Below are 16,178 nucleotides of genomic sequence, written 5' to 3'. Positions count from 1 at the left end.
TGTAGTGATTTAAGTAAAGATTGCGTGACATGTATATAAGGTTGCATGCTTGCATATATCGATCTTCAAATTATTCCTTGAGTCCAGTTATCACATGATGATTGTTTTAAAGATTCAATTGTACTTGTTCAAATTTGTTTTCTTCAACAGCAATTTCTATGCAATCATCTTTGGCAGTATCACATTTACAAAATTTGAAAATAATATAGATAAGTGAAATTATGTTGTTATTTTATTGATGCATCAACATAATTCATTGGCCGGATTATCATGCTTTCACATATTCATAAACTACTGTATAGTATAGTCTTTCTATTTTCACTTTGATTCACCATCATATTGTTCCCAAGAGATTTCTTGAAGCTGTTGTCTTCTTCTTTATCAAACTTCATCTCTTTCACCACACTCATAGTACCCCTCAAGAATCTATCTTTAGCAAGCCATCGTTGTACCTTTCCGGACGTCGTTTTGGGAATACTTCCACTCTTAACTAGGGCAATCACTTCCACATGAATATCAATTTCTTTGATCACAAATTCTCGTATTCCTTCGCATATCCTCCTCAACATACTTTCGTCGTTCTCGTCAGTCTTTTGCATCTCTGCAGCAATGACTGTCATAGTCCCATTAATCTGAAATGCAGCAATACATCCTCCACGTAGAAACCTTGTACATGATTCATATGCTGCAGTTTCCAGATAATGAGCATGTGTTTCATTCACATTTTCATGTTTTATGACGTCTGAGCATCGACCTGTTACAAAGAGGAATCTTTCGGCACCTTTGATAATCCCTCGATCACCGGTTCGAATGAAGCATTCGTGGCTGAATCTTGCTCTTAATCTGCTCTGAAAGATTTCTTGGGTTAAAGAAGGGTGGCTTAAATAGCCGGAGGCGCTGCTTGGAGAAGAAGCAATCCATATCTCACCCTCAAACCCGTCTTGGACAAGCTCATTCGTTTCTTCGTTGACGATTAAAATGTTAATCTGGTCTTCTTCATCGTCTGTATCATCGTAATTGAGTCGTGCACTTGGTAATAGCTTGTTGTGGATAGGGAAATCACTACCTTGTACTTTTGATCTCCATGCTGTGGAGACAAAAGTGCAATTCTCGGCTAGTCCATACGAGGGAGAAATCGATGACGGATTCAAACCAAATGGACTGAACACATCAACAAACTGTTTAATGGCTTCATGGTATATTGGTTCGTTGATGATTATCAGGTTTCTCATGGTGGTTAGGTTTATGAAAACGCGGCTTTTATCAAAAACTTGACCTCGTTTGATTACCAATGGCAATGTGAAAGAGGGGACTGGAGTGCACGTTGTCTTGAATTTGGTTATCAACTCGAGCCAAAGCCTAGGCCGATTGATGAAAGCTGTTGGGGAGGTTAACACACAAGTCGCACCTGAAACAATTGTTAATAAAAGAAACATAAGCCCACAATCATGGTATTGGGGTAGCCACGATGTGATGATGCTGTTTGGGTGAAGATCATAGGATTTTCTAGCAAGTCTAACGTTGTGAGCGGCAGCTCCTGCCGTCACCAAGACAGGCTTCGGGATCCTGGTTGCTCCAGAGGTGTACTGGACCAAGTACACCTCGTCTGGCTTACAACCTTGATACGATGAATGTAAGCTTTTGTTTGAGATTGCATTCATCTGATCAATAAGATTTTCCATAGGTATCCACGTGATATTGCACAATATATTAGAGAGCGGGTTTTCAGGACAAGAAAGTTTGATATATTGATGGACCTTTTCTATGTATCCCCGATCTGCAATGGCGGCTTTTGGTCTTGTTTGAGACAAAACACGAACGAGATGATGGTGATCATTGTTTGAAAAACTTGGGTTCGGAGGGATGATGGGGACTCCCATAAGTCCAGCTCGTTGGCATCCAAATATGATCTCAACAAGCTCTAGACCAGGGGAGCATAAAATGACGAGGGTATCACCCCTCTGAAATGATACTAGAAGCTGGGATGAAATCGAGTGAACCGAGTTGTTTAACCTCTCGTAGGTGAGGCTTGAGCATTTTAGCGAGCCCGAAGACAAACTGTCTTCAACCCAAATGAAAGCAGGCTTGGACCGGAAGGAGGGAAGGTTAGCCCAAACCGGGAGGTACTGATCAACTACCGGCTGGTCTGGGAAACAAGGGTCATAATTTTCGAAGCTCATGGCTTGCTCTTCACTTTTTCTTCTTTAGTTATAGTGCATGAAACTAAGTGTTTGTTTTGGCAGCTATTATATAGAAACCGAAAGAGTGATATTCTAATCTAAGACCTCTTACTATGGTCTAATTCTTTTGTAACTCCTGGAACTTTACAATAATTTCACACCTCCACCCTCTCACGCTAGAATATTAGCAGAGTTAACATTCACTGATTTACAATATTAAGGGTTAAATTGTGATTGAAAAAAACTAAGAAAAGCGGTTAAGGTATTTAATTACTTTAGCAACTTTCATTGACAGTCATAAAAATACAAGAGGTCTTATATAATGTATGCAAAAGTAAAAACAAGGTTGTCTCGAGGTCCATATAAAGTAATTTACAATGAGAGTGTGTTGTCTACATAATATAACATGTTAATTAGTTAGTGTTACCTAATAAGAAACAATTCAAATGATTTAAAGTAAAGTCACTGATAATGTATTAGATTGTTCCAAAAGTATTACCTAATAAGAAACAATTAAAATGCTTAGTCAATTTGTCACTCATAATGTGTTGAAGTCATGAAATTATGTTTTCTACTAACACGCTAGCTATTTAGACTTTAAATAACTAGCTTGGTATATACACATTAATTAAACCGATATGTTGTGGCGACATACTGTTGCGGTTTGCTAAACGATCTCTCTAACTAACATATTTCGGCTTGTACTGTAGGGATATGCATGGATCGGTTTTTGGTGATTTTGGGCCAAACCTATAAACTATAACCGATATGCAGGTCAATGGATAATCATAACCAATCCGTTATGACAATTTCGATTAATCGGTTTTGAAAGTTATAATGAGTCGGTTAACCGTAACAAAAAAATGTAATTGGGTCTAAAAGTTTGATGCCAAATATAACAAAAAAAAAAGACATGACATAATCCAACAAAATATATAATCCATAGTATTAATTGCAAATATTCTAAAATACGACATTATATAATCCAACAATGAAATTCAAATTAATTCGATAACAAATGTTGAATCAAAAGCATCAAAATTGTATAACCTGACATTATGTTTGGTGGAGTTAATCCCAAACAAATCGCCGGTTAAATAAAAGGGCTAGTTCGGTTATGACTAGTTTGGAATTATCTTTAACCAAAACCGACTGATATTTTCCGTTTTTTCAAAATTAATTGAATAGACCAACTGGTTTTGTCGATTACCTGTAATATCGGTTAAGTTGGTTATGGCTTAATTAACGGTTATAGCAGTTAAGTTGCTCACCCCCTAACATGTGGACAACATAATGCTTAAGTTTTTGCACATTAATTAACGATTATATAGTTAAGTTGCTCACCCCTAGCGTGTAGATAGCATAATGCTTAAGTTTTTGCCCGTCACATATATTTCATGCGATCTAATTAGAGAGTTGCTAAATTTGTAATAGAGTTATCTTTGTAAGTGACCATATAAGTGCATATATAAACACCTCGAAACATTTTTCGCGTTCGATTTCCAGGGGTTTAAAACATAATTAAGCAAAACTAAAGAGCCAAACAGTAACTATATATCCAGTTTCAAGGATAAGCACATGCACAAGACAACATGAGCATAAAAAAAAGTAATAAGAAAAAAATGTCCGACCTTGACATCAGAATATTACTCGATCTATGATATTTTTAATAATTTATAAATAATATTCTCCAAGAATATCCTCATATGACTGTGAATCCTCGTTCTTAACGTCGCATGCTCCTGGCGGCAAATCTTACGAACGAGTTAATTATATTCCTGGGTTAATGGTAGAAACGAGAATAAAGTTGATAAATCTTATAAAATCAGTTTCGAAGACATGATCAAGATATATGATTATGGATCAAATTACCAATGGGGTTTGAAGTTTATTGTCGAAGACAAAACCTTTAAGCGTCTGAATTTAAGAGAGGAAAGTCTTGGGCTCAAGTCCCACAGACGACAAAATTAAAAGAAACTACCTTTAAAAAAATGATTAAGGTTTGAATTGTTTACCCATATTCATGATTGTGTTTTGAGATGACAAATATTTATTGATGAACGAAGATGAACTTTTTTTTTTTTTTTTTTTCTGAATGACTAAAATTTTGCATTTTATATATAAGGTTGAACTTATGACATATTTCACACTATAATTATCTTACCATCCTATCAAAGTGAGAATGATATGATAAACTAAATTTATGAATGCTAATAAACTTATAAAGTATATCGTGATGATTAAAAGATTTGGAGCCAAATGAAACATTCAATATTCATTAGATTTGTTAATGGTTAAATGACGTATTAGGAGAGCAATAGTTGTATTCAATCAACATCGGGCTGAATTAGTAAACTCGGTCTGGAATCGATTAACTTGGTGTGGCTCAGTCAACTCGACATGAATCGGTAAACATCGGCCTTGGAATTGGTCAATTTGAAACCACCAACATGTAATTTTGATTTATATTGAAATTCACATATTTTGTTATAAATATTAGTAAACTTATTATATTTACATATGTACTAAAATTCATCTTTTTGTTATAAATTAATTTCTTTATAGCTTACCATGCCTGAATACTCCCTGTCTAAACTAAATACTCAAGCCTTCTTAGTTAACCGACCTGAGAAAGGGCAGCTAATCGTAGGGGTGGGTAAATTAACCACCACAACTGTAAACCGAACCATAAGCGACATAACCGAACCGATTTTAATCGATAACGATATAACTTTTTGATTGGTTTAATGAATATTTGAAAACTGCCAAATGTGGGTGGGTTTTGGTTAATGTTAATTCCAACCCCGTCATAACTGAACCACCCCATTTATGTAACTATTAATTGAGAAATGGGGGTTTGGAAATTAGAATTGGTGCATGAGTAGGATATTTTTACACCTATTGTCATTAAAAAAATCTATACACCTACTAGGATTTAGGCCAATAATATTATTAATGGTGGCTACCATATTAATGTTGATGTTCCATATTGTTTTTCCAAATTTCCTTCCAAATTGTCATTTCATTTATTTAATATATCAATCACATATATATTCTGTAAATTGTAGTAATAAAATAGAAGATAGATTCAAAATCCACAATTCAGTTAAGCGACTGTTTAGATTGGTCACGGTTAATCAACCCATAACTAACTTTCTATAACCTTCAGAGCCGTAACCGAAACCGCCATAGTGGATCGGTTATGGTTATCTATTAACCACCTTATCTCCAGTGACGGATTCGGGTTTTTTTTTCTATGGGTTCATCTTTTGTCGGTAGTCGGATATTTGACAACCAAACGTTAAAATTTTCGGGTCGGCGCGTTAGATAAGGTTAGGAGAACATTTCGGTTATGTTTATCTAAATTGAACCAAACAAATACAATACAAAATTAGATTAAAGAAAAGAAATGGAAAATGAAGAACCAAAATGACAATAAATTGTATGAATGATATTCACCGAAATTGTTTGCTTGCTACTCTCACTGAATGAGAGTAAATTGATCCAATTTTGACGAGAATCATCTAACAAGTAGCAAAAAATATGTAATTATATAAACTTCACCGATTCATAACCTAGTATTGGCAAATTGTTAAGATATTCAAGCCCTTCAAAAAAACTCAATACATTCACTATTATCCTCTTCTCCCTGCTCGCGCACGAGGGGCTTAGCAGCCACGTTTAAATCCAAATTTGATTGTTTTCTTGGATTAATACCCACTCGTTTCTTGTTAGTTTCAACCACCAACAAAGTAGGCATTTCAACACCATCTTTTAGATTATTTACTCTCGCTTTATAAGTATTATGAGCAGCACGGTGGTTGCTTAACTCTAACCAGGAAAGGCAGCGATGGTTTGTTTATAATATAAACACACAAAAATAAAAGAAACAAATATACTGTGTCTAACATAACTCAAACTCGATACCTACAGCTCCAAACAAAGTGCTTTAACCGCTGGAATACTGCTTTGGTATGTTCTATGGGTTCACTTCAGATGTATCTATGGGTTCACTTTGTGTTTTCAATATATCCTCTATTGAAAATCAGAAACTCAGTGGGTTCACTTCAAATTTATCTATGAGTTCCCGTGAAACTCAGCGGATCTTAGTACGTAGATCTGCCCCTACTTATATTAGTTATGGTTATGGTTTTGGCCAAAAACCGCCCAAACCGACTCATGCATACCCCTAGCTAGTTGTGCAACCTTGTCACTTCATATACCATTACACTATTAGTAATTACCATTACACTATCTACAATGTGAAAGTGACATGCTAGAGAAAGTTCGATGAGCATTGAACTCAGATTGGATGTTAGACCTAGTGGCGATGGAAGGCGTTGTTTTTCTCCACTTAACTCATATTATATATATTACATTTACGGGAGTTGTTTGGCTTCAATAGTTGTACATGATGCTTTGGCTATTGTACCTACATGTTTTACTTCTACGTGTCTTTCACCTTTCCACGTTGTTTCTTCCACTTCTACACATTTGATCTCTTCAACATCTACAACTCAAAAACACAAATATAAATATGAGCAGAAGAACACCATATGAGTCACAGGGTTTAGTGTTTCATATTTGTCTTCTACCATCGTTACCGTCTCTCTGCCTCACGGTTACTTTCTCCTCTGCCAAAAACTCTGACCAAGCGTGCTTTCTGTCTGTCTATGACAGAGGCGAACGTTGGTGCTGGTAAACCGTCGTTGCCGGCGGCCGTTTTAGTCCGTCTTTGGTAGCAGCGGTGGCAGTTGCTGGTTTCTGTCTGTCTATGACAGAGGCGGACGTTGGTGCTGATAAAACGTCATTGCCGGCGGTCGTTTTAGGCTGTCTTTGGTAGCGACGGTGGCAGTTGCCGGTTCCGTTTTGGAATCCTAGGCGGTGGAGGTAAGACGGTGATTGTGTTCTTAACTTTGCATCTCTTTCTTCTCCGGCACCATCTTCTTCAACCAAACCTACTGTTGCCGATTTCTATTATGAAACCCTAGGCACCGGTGGTGTTTTATGGTTGCGAGGCTCTTGAGTTTCTTTGATTACGGGCTGAAATCTAGAGATTATTCTCATTGTAGTAGCGATTTTTAGTTGTTTATGGCTTCAAGGTTGTGATTGGATATGTTATTGTTGCGGATATGAGGCGGTGGGTTGGGTTTTCACGGCTTACCGACTACTGCTGGTTTCTTTTTGGAAACCCTAGGTAGCGGTGGTGGTACAGTTTTTGTGATTGGAACCTTCATCTTCACCCTTGCGCGTGTCAACGGTATGCTTTGTTAATGTCATGGTTTTTGAAAGTGATTCATCTAAGTGTACATTATGCTTTATGTGTTGTACTTGAAATTGGTTGACTTTTACATCAATTGTTGATATCTTCGATGGGCAATAGTACTTTGGTTGTTGTTCATTGTTTGTGGTGTTTGTATGTTCGTCTTTGTGGTTTCTTTGTTGCCAGCGACTTTTGGGTCGTGTATGCCACCCGCGAATCTGCAACGTGTGCGGTTCAAGGCTATGATGAGTCGCAGATTGTTTATATAACTTTGATGCGATGCTCTGATTACGGGTTGAAATGATGAGATTTCACTCATTTTAGTGGCAGATTCTGGTTGTTTATGGGTTGAAAGGTGTTCAAGGTTTCTATGATGATGGTTTGCAACCAATCCGAGCACATCTGACATCTGATGTCACCGTTGTGGCTCCTTTCTTATGAGCTTTACTTTTCTCTACTATATGGAAAGTTGCGGCTCCTTTCTTATGAGCTTTACTTTTCTCTACTATATTGAAAGTTGGCTCGTTAGTCTACTTATGTTGTTTGTACATTGTCTTTGCTATGATGGCACTCCGTTATTTGGAATGGCAACGTATGTTGCAATCATAACGGAGATCTTATCCTTCATTTTGTACATTTAGTTCATTTTTGCTGTGTTGATTATTTGAAACCAAGCTGAGCACATCAAATGCTTCTAAATTCTGATCAAATTTTGAAGTGAAAAACATACTATTTATTGATTTATGGCTATGATGAAATTTGGTTTTAGACGTGGCATTGTATGTTGCAGCCGTGATACGTCCTATGCCTCAAGTTGACAATTTAATATTCGTTTATGATATGTGATGATGCTTATGGCTATGATGATGTTCGGTTTACTTTTTAGTCTTTTGACTCGGATTTGACCTTTGGAAGTATGATGGTTATATTTGTGATTCCACCTTTCACATCGATTTATGACTACGATGATGTTTTTTTTTTTTTAGGCTAGAAATAATGCAAGGGTCGTGTTTCCTGGCCTTTGTACATCTCTTTAGCAACGAGTATGCATTTGTGTGTACAAACATTGTTGCTTTCAAGTTGTGAGCTTAACAAATGGATCTTCCATGAAAGTGGCCATTTAATGGTATTATATTATAATTATACATTCTACTTCATTGCAAGCTTATTAATTCTCATTATTTGATGTTTATAGGCTGTGAATGTTGGACAAAACAAAGTTGGTGAGAATGATGAACCTACTATTTATTGCATTAAAGATGACATGGTAACCATTTTAATCATATGTAGATGACGATAAAACTAAAGGCAAATTTGCGATTAGACTCTTGCTTGCAATGTTGGTTAGACAGGCTTATGTTGAGCCTCAAGATGGACTTACCGTTCAATATTTAAGTATTATTTTTTGTTGCAAGTAATGTAGCGTTTTTCTTTTTTAACGTGGGGCACTTTAGATGCTTTTTAAAGCATTTTGAGTGCTACATAATTTGTGTAGGTTTCTCTACTTCTGATTTGGTACTGTCAATTAGTTGAGAGCTACATAGAAACATTGAGCAAGCAGTGTGAAACAATCAATTGTAAACTATGAATTTCATTTTCGGCTATGGTTTCACAACCCCCGCAATGCGGGGTTTTGAAAAACTAGTATCTTAATAAAAATAGAGTTATATTTAAGCGTATCCTTTCGGGTGAAAGAATAATACAAACTTTTAAGTTTATAACTTAAGATACTACAAGAAAACTAAGGTATCACTGATGATAATTCTTTCGTCCGTAATGTTTGTCGCTCATACAACGACGAATCGGTGGCGAATCAATGACGATTGGGGTATCAAACCAGAAAACGCTTTTCGTGACCTCAACGAACATGTAAGACAGTCTTCGATCAGGACCTTCCCAACTTAACAATGTGTTCTGAGTTGAGTGCAACATATGAAGTTTGGATATTAGAGGTAGTCTAAGTCATGACTGATGCCCTATAGCTAGAGAGGAATTTAGTGAGGTCAAACGGAAGTACTCAGCATATGACTGAGAGTTCTATGTGATAGCTCGAGCACGTGACGTGTGGAGGATTACCTCTTCTCTAAAGAATTAGTCTTTTATGTAGATGACAAGGCCCTAAAGTATATTAATGGTGTCGTATAAGATAGGTGTTCGTAATTCAAAGTCGTTAGAGTTCCTACAGACGATTTCATTCGCTATTAACCATAAAGCCGAGAAACAAAACCAACCGACGAATTCCTTAAGCCATCGGAATTCAATTGTCACTATAATGTGTGTCAAAGTTATGGGGTTTGACACTGTTTTAGACGTATATCGGCATGTTCATGATCTCAAATATACTTGGATGATATTCAATATGGCCCTTCTCAATGGTTTTCTATATGTTACGAGTCTATATGAGTATATTCCAAGATTCTCAGTTATGTGTTCCCCAGTGATCACTACGAGATGCTATTTTGTTAGTGCCACACCAGTAATTAGACGCTCATTTCGACAAGGATAAAACTTTTAACCTCGTCCAAAGTCACTATTATTGGCCTCGGATGGGTCGGGATGTTTTTCGAGTCATTGACCAATATCGAGTCTACCAAGTCACCATGATGTGTAACACCACAATTGACGACGGAATATGTCGGGGCGATATGTTGATTGCTCATAAGCTCATGACACAAATTAAAGTGAAGATACTATTTAAATAAATTTATTATAACATTATCATAATACACAAATTCATAACATTCTAAACATAGCAAAACAATTCAAACATATTGTCTTATTAAAATAACTTGTGGTATACTTGATGTCTATACAACATGGCAGATCTTTACGTATCATGTATAAAAGTAAAAGGTCAACTAAAAAGTTTGTGATAATTATACAAGTTTTATATATAATATATGAGACAAAAATCATACAACTCACATGCACCGTAAATCAATCACAAGTATAAATGAATATGAAAATATAAATGTGGAGTCGTTCTATATGGATAAACCAAATTAGTAGGATGGTGTATGATCATACTAAATGAAACAACTGACGCAACTGAGGATACTAAGACCAATTAGCAATTAAACACATAATTATCTGATTCATAAGCATTTGACAAGTAAGGAATCGCACGAGTACAATGAGGAGTGCATTTGAAATTGTGAATATGAGTAAAAAGATGTTTTGTTTGAACAAGTGTATACATGCTACCCCCAAAATATGCAAATGTGGAAAAAAAGGGTGTGTAAATTCACATTTGATAGCGTGTGGTTAAGAATAAACTTTAAACAACTATCTTGAGAGGCGTGGTTAGAAAACCCTAGATTGTATAACTAGATTTAAGATGAACTTGAATAGACCATAATAACAATTAGGAGAAACCACAGGCCCGGTTCTCTAATTGGTGTTTTAATGAAAACTAGTTAAGCTTTTCCAATAAGAGTTAAGTAAACGAGTGATAATCAAACTTCGAACTTTTATGCCGGAATTTGGTTAAATAACTATTAATATATTTTGATGACTTAGTTTGATTAAGTTAAGCAAAACAAGTGATTTGTAGAATTAAAGTTTGTAAAGCGAGTGGTTCGGTTTTATCGAACTAAAACCCATAACTAGGTTGGATTCGCTTCCAACGAACTCGGAATGAAATGACAGTTAGTATGTCAAAAGGTCAAATTATAAATGATTGAAAGATTAAACAAAAAACCTCAATTGTATGAACATAAACCCTAGTTTGCAGAATTACTAAATTGGATGTGGAAACACCTCAAATCAATAGATTTGATTGAGGGGTTTCGATCCATGAATGATATACAACAGAAAACAATTAACAATTACATGGAAATCGACTAGAAGATGGGAGATGAAGCTTCGATTTGACTTTTCTTGGTTAAAGGATGAAGAACACCAAAATACATAAAGAATTTGTTATTGAGAGTGAATTATCAAAGGGATATGAATAAGCATAAGCTAAAGAGGCTTGTTTATATAGGAATTTGAAAATAAACGATATAACTCATTTAATTTAGAATATTAGGTCAAAAACCCTAACTTTGGAAGAGAGTTTAGAAGATTTCATAAATTAACAAAAATCTTGATGAATAAGTTAAGTATTTTGCATTAGAAAGAAGTCTATAAACTTCCTAAATTGGTTAAACAATTTATAATCAAGTTTGCAAACGATTTGGTGAATCAAATGGCTTGGAACACAATTTTCGTGTATTGGAAACAGCATCGCGTATAACAAAGAGCCAAAGGCTAGGCCTTTGTGTAGCATGTCCTAAATGGGTTTTTGCTAATCATGAAGTGCGTTGCGTATTGTGAATAGTATGAGGCATAACCATCGCATATTGCGTCCCAAAATAAAATGGATACGAAGCCTGACATCTTCGAGTATTGCGATGTGAAAGTAAAAACCTTCGCGTAGTGCGAAGAGAAGATTTCACGGAAAGTTTGTAATTTGATAGTTTTAACTCCTGAACTTTGATTAGATGCAATTAAAGAATCAAATACGTGAAATAGAGTTTGTGATCAGGTTCGAACCATAAGCACTTATCATAAATGAACACAAATAATCAAAATGAAAATCCAATAATTTTAAATAGACCTGGTTTCGGGTTTTGAAAATTATAAATGTCACAAGATGCATGGTAGCAATGATGGGCTACACCCACCCTCACTTTCACACGCCACGCTAGCCATAAGAAGACGTTAGCCTAGACTTTGTATTGAAGTTGTCTCGGACACAATGTTAGAAGGAATTGATTACGGTGGTTGTACACCAATTCTCTAAAATGGCTAATTTTGTTGCATGAGCCCATACATACGATTTAATCCAGTTTTAACATTTTGGTTTTTCCATTTCTTGTATATGTATTGTATACTCGATCCATTTTAAATTTTTTATTTTCATGAAAGATTATTATTATTTTTATTGTGACATTTATCATTGATTTGTATTTGTTAAGTTAAAACTTCGATTTTAAACGCTATTACAAGTATTTTATACTTTAATCATAGTTTAGGGGTTAAAACTGCTAATTTATAAACTTTAAGTGAAAAATTGTGCTTTACATAATCACATGATAAAGTTTTATAAAGTTCTCATTCATCATCTATATTATTATTCCTATTGGATTACAAATTCTTCATTTCAAGCTGTTAACACGAATTTCATGTGCGCAAATACTTGAATCTATGTTTTTTTCATTGTTTACATGTGTAATCATTAATTTGGCACGTTAAACCTGGCATGTCAAGATTAGTATTTTAACATGCAACATAAATAATTATGATCATCTTTAGTTAATTTTTTTTGCTAAGTATTTTACTTGACATCTTTTATTAAAAGAAAAACTATCTTTCTAGCATATTTCAATCACAACTTTCTACCTATTTAACCCCTTTTTATTACAACTATAATACCACCTCATTTTCATCTTATTTCGTTTACACATTCATCTCTTCTTCTCTCCCTAAAACATTCCTCCAGGTAAGTTTTTAGTTTAAGTTCTTAATAATTTTTTTATTCTTGATCATGTTTTATATGTTTATCCTTCATTCTTTCTTAATTTCTTTTTGTTATAATGTTTCTAACATCATCATATAATAATGTCTATGATCCCCCTAATCCATACACCATGGTGCATGGGGTGGAGGAGATAAAGAACATAAGGTTTCAAGATGATCTTTATTGGTCACACCTTAACAAGTTCTTACATTCTTAAAGTTTTTGTTTTCTTTAATTTATTTTCATTCATGAACCATAAGGATTTTGATGATACATGAACAAACATTTTTATTTATCGTACCACAAGTGGTTCATAATATTACTTATCAAAATCCATTCCTAAGCATAAAAACAATATTATTTATAATGTTTCAGATTTGACAGCAGAATTGTTCAACAAAGTTGACCAATAACTTGGTCATAATAAACTATAACGATGCAAGACCAAAGCCTTTCATTAACTTTATTGAGTTATGGTGCTAACTCTTTATTTGTATTTTTATTCTTTTGTAAGGCTTCACAGTCATTATTTTACATTAATGCGCAGGTTTGTATCCTCTGCGAAGATTGACTATTTTAGCCTATTTCGGATTCAGATCTAAGCAAACTTTCTAAGATAAAGTTGTCCCTTACATATTAATTTAGTTTAATAAAGATTTTTAGAAGCTTTGAGAAGTTATTGATATTTTTAAATGTTTATGCAATCGGTGACAGAAATATGTTAAAAACTGATTTCGTTTTTCTTTTTCAACTTCTATATATATATTTATATATATATATATATATATATATATATATATAGGGGTGAGTTCTAGCGAAAATTCCTCTTAAAGAGAAAACTTAAAAACTCCTAAAAACTTCTAAAAAACTATTTTTAACTTCTTAAAATTTTTTTTTTGAAGTTTCTTTTTTTTCCATTATTCTTATATGTTGTTATTGGTTCCAAAAAAAAAAAAAAAAAAAAGACTTGTCGGTAACCTCGTCGGTATAGTGCGCATGTGTAATAGGGTGCATTGCATATATGCAAAAGTGTTTGTATTGCATAGAATACAACACTATTGCACATATTTGATATACACCATTGTATATATGCAATATAAGACTAATACACACATCGAATGCACATTAGTATGTATGTGTAATACAACATTAACGCACATGTGCACCACATCGACTTTTATTTTATTATTATTTTTTTCCCATATAATACAACACTACTACACATATACAATACACAAATATTGAATATATGCAATAAAACACTATTAAACTTAAAAATACATAGTAATACACATGTGTAATACAACGGTATCGTACAGTAATACGTATGTGCATTACAGCGGTTTTTTTTATTTACTCACTCAAGTTTAACGAAAGACCCGATCTTTTCATTAACCAATCAAGATGAGTAATCACACCCCCTTTTTCATACTCTTGTTTTGGGGGCTTTATGCGTACGAAATTCTAATTGTTATTATACTATTATTCTCAAATACAATTCAAATATCTGCATGATGTGTAATTGCTCGATTGATTTTTAGTTGTCATATGACTATGTGTTTATTTCTTGTGTTAGTATCCCATCCTCATCCTCATTAGTATGATAATACGCCGTTCGAGTAAACTTGATCGAACTAGTGCAATGGCGAAAAGACATAAATTGTTTACATTAATTGTTGTAGTTCTCATTCGCAATAGAATTGGCCATTTTTATGTATTATTATATTATATCAAATTGTGATTGCTCAATCAACATGTTTTGTTGACAAACTATATTATTTTTAGGTGTTTTGCAAGTTGTTGTTTGAGATGATCTGAAGTTGAAGAATTTAGATTTGTACCTTAGGATATACTAATACAAAAATTAAAATTGTTTAATTTTTATTGGATGTATTTTCTTATATTTGAACGCTTTTGTGTACTTTGATATTGAAATGAAATAATTAATTATTACCACTTTATTTACTTCAGTGTCTTTAAGCTATGAGAAATATTAGTCGCGCCCCTTATATATTTCGCTGTAGGTTGGGGTGTGACACCAGTTGGCTCAATTATTCCTTTGACAAGATTGTAAGGCCCCAGACGTTCTTAAAACTATAACTTCGATCGTGATGTCATGTTTGTGGAGCATTTTTTGGAGGGCATTAAGGAGTCGTATCTGGTCAAAACTTCAGTTTAGAAACTCGCACCATCCTCAAATAAATGGAAAAATATAAGTGGGTTAACCGAAGTATGTGTAATCGACTGAGGAGTCTGGTAGGTGACAAACCACTACAATAGGATGCAGTGTTGCCCCAACCCAAATTTGCATACAACAGATCTATCGATTGTATGACGAGAATAACTCCTTTTGAAGTTGTGTGTGGCTGAAACCCCATTACCCTATTGGAATTAGTTCTCGTTCCAATAACCACCGTTTTTAACAAAGAATACACAATATGAAGATTTTATTAAGGGCCTCCACAAATAGGAACTACAACGAATATAGGACGCCAATGAATGTTGTCGTGATTTGGCTAATTGTAGGAAGCAAAACAAGTTTTGTTTAATGATGGTGATGCAGTAAGGGTTCGTCTGAGAAACAATCATTTTCCAGGTGGCCACTCCAGTAAGTTGAAATTGCGAGCTGATGGCTTTTTTTAGGGTTCTAATGAAAATATATGTAAATGCGTACAAGTTAGACTTTCTTAATCACTATAAACTTCCTTCCAACTTTAATGTGACTGACTTGGCATCATACAAAACCTTGGAAGGATTAGATGACCCGGATGACTAACACTTTTTTTTTCTTTTTTTTTTTTGGGGGGGGGGGGGGGGGGGGGGAGCATCTCATAGGGGATATGATGAGCTTGGACAGTGGTAGCACTGAGAGGAGCCCAATGAGAATGATATGTTAGGTTGCAAGCTGCAGGGACATCCGAGCTCGAAGCCAGACACCGACTGGTAGAGTCTGGTTTATTTTGTTTGTTATTTTCATTGAAAACTTATTTAAACCTAAACCCTAAAGTTTTGGTTGGTTGCATTGTATTACAACACATTGTTATTTAAACACGTATCCAAAAATCTTCAATTTCTTCAAAGCCGATCATTTAACACTTAACATTGATCTCTTTATCAAATGGGCAAAGCTTTTTAAAGGTCAAAAGCCTTTATCTAGGAAATCTTAGGTAGCATTTCGTATGCAGTAATGCAGGAGGAATGAAATGATTCATTGCATGGGAATGGAAAAATT

The 16,178-nt window shown here is 34.6% G+C and overlaps 1 protein-coding gene across 1 annotated transcript; it reads right to left on the bottom strand.

Moving 5' to 3' along the window:
- Positions 1 to 204: 204 nt before the first annotated feature.
- Positions 205 to 2,204, bottom strand: LOC143607686 (uncharacterized). Its single transcript, XM_077083049.1, has one exon. The coding sequence runs from the start codon at positions 2,178 to 2,180 to the stop codon at positions 285 to 287; it is 1,896 nt and encodes a 631-aa protein (XP_076939164.1). The 5' UTR covers positions 2,181 to 2,204; the 3' UTR covers positions 205 to 284.
- Between the last annotated feature and the right edge of the window lie 13,974 nt (positions 2,205 to 16,178).

This window comes from Bidens hawaiensis, unplaced genomic scaffold (genome assembly GCF_021521415.1).
Source record: "Bidens hawaiensis isolate Kalapana, Puna unplaced genomic scaffold, B.hawaiensis_p1.1 tig00084986_1, whole genome shotgun sequence".
NCBI classification, from domain to species: Eukaryota; Viridiplantae; Streptophyta; class Magnoliopsida; order Asterales; family Asteraceae; genus Bidens; species Bidens hawaiensis.
Note: the sequence above shows the minus strand (reverse complement) of the source record. Positions and strands in the feature narration are given on the sequence as shown.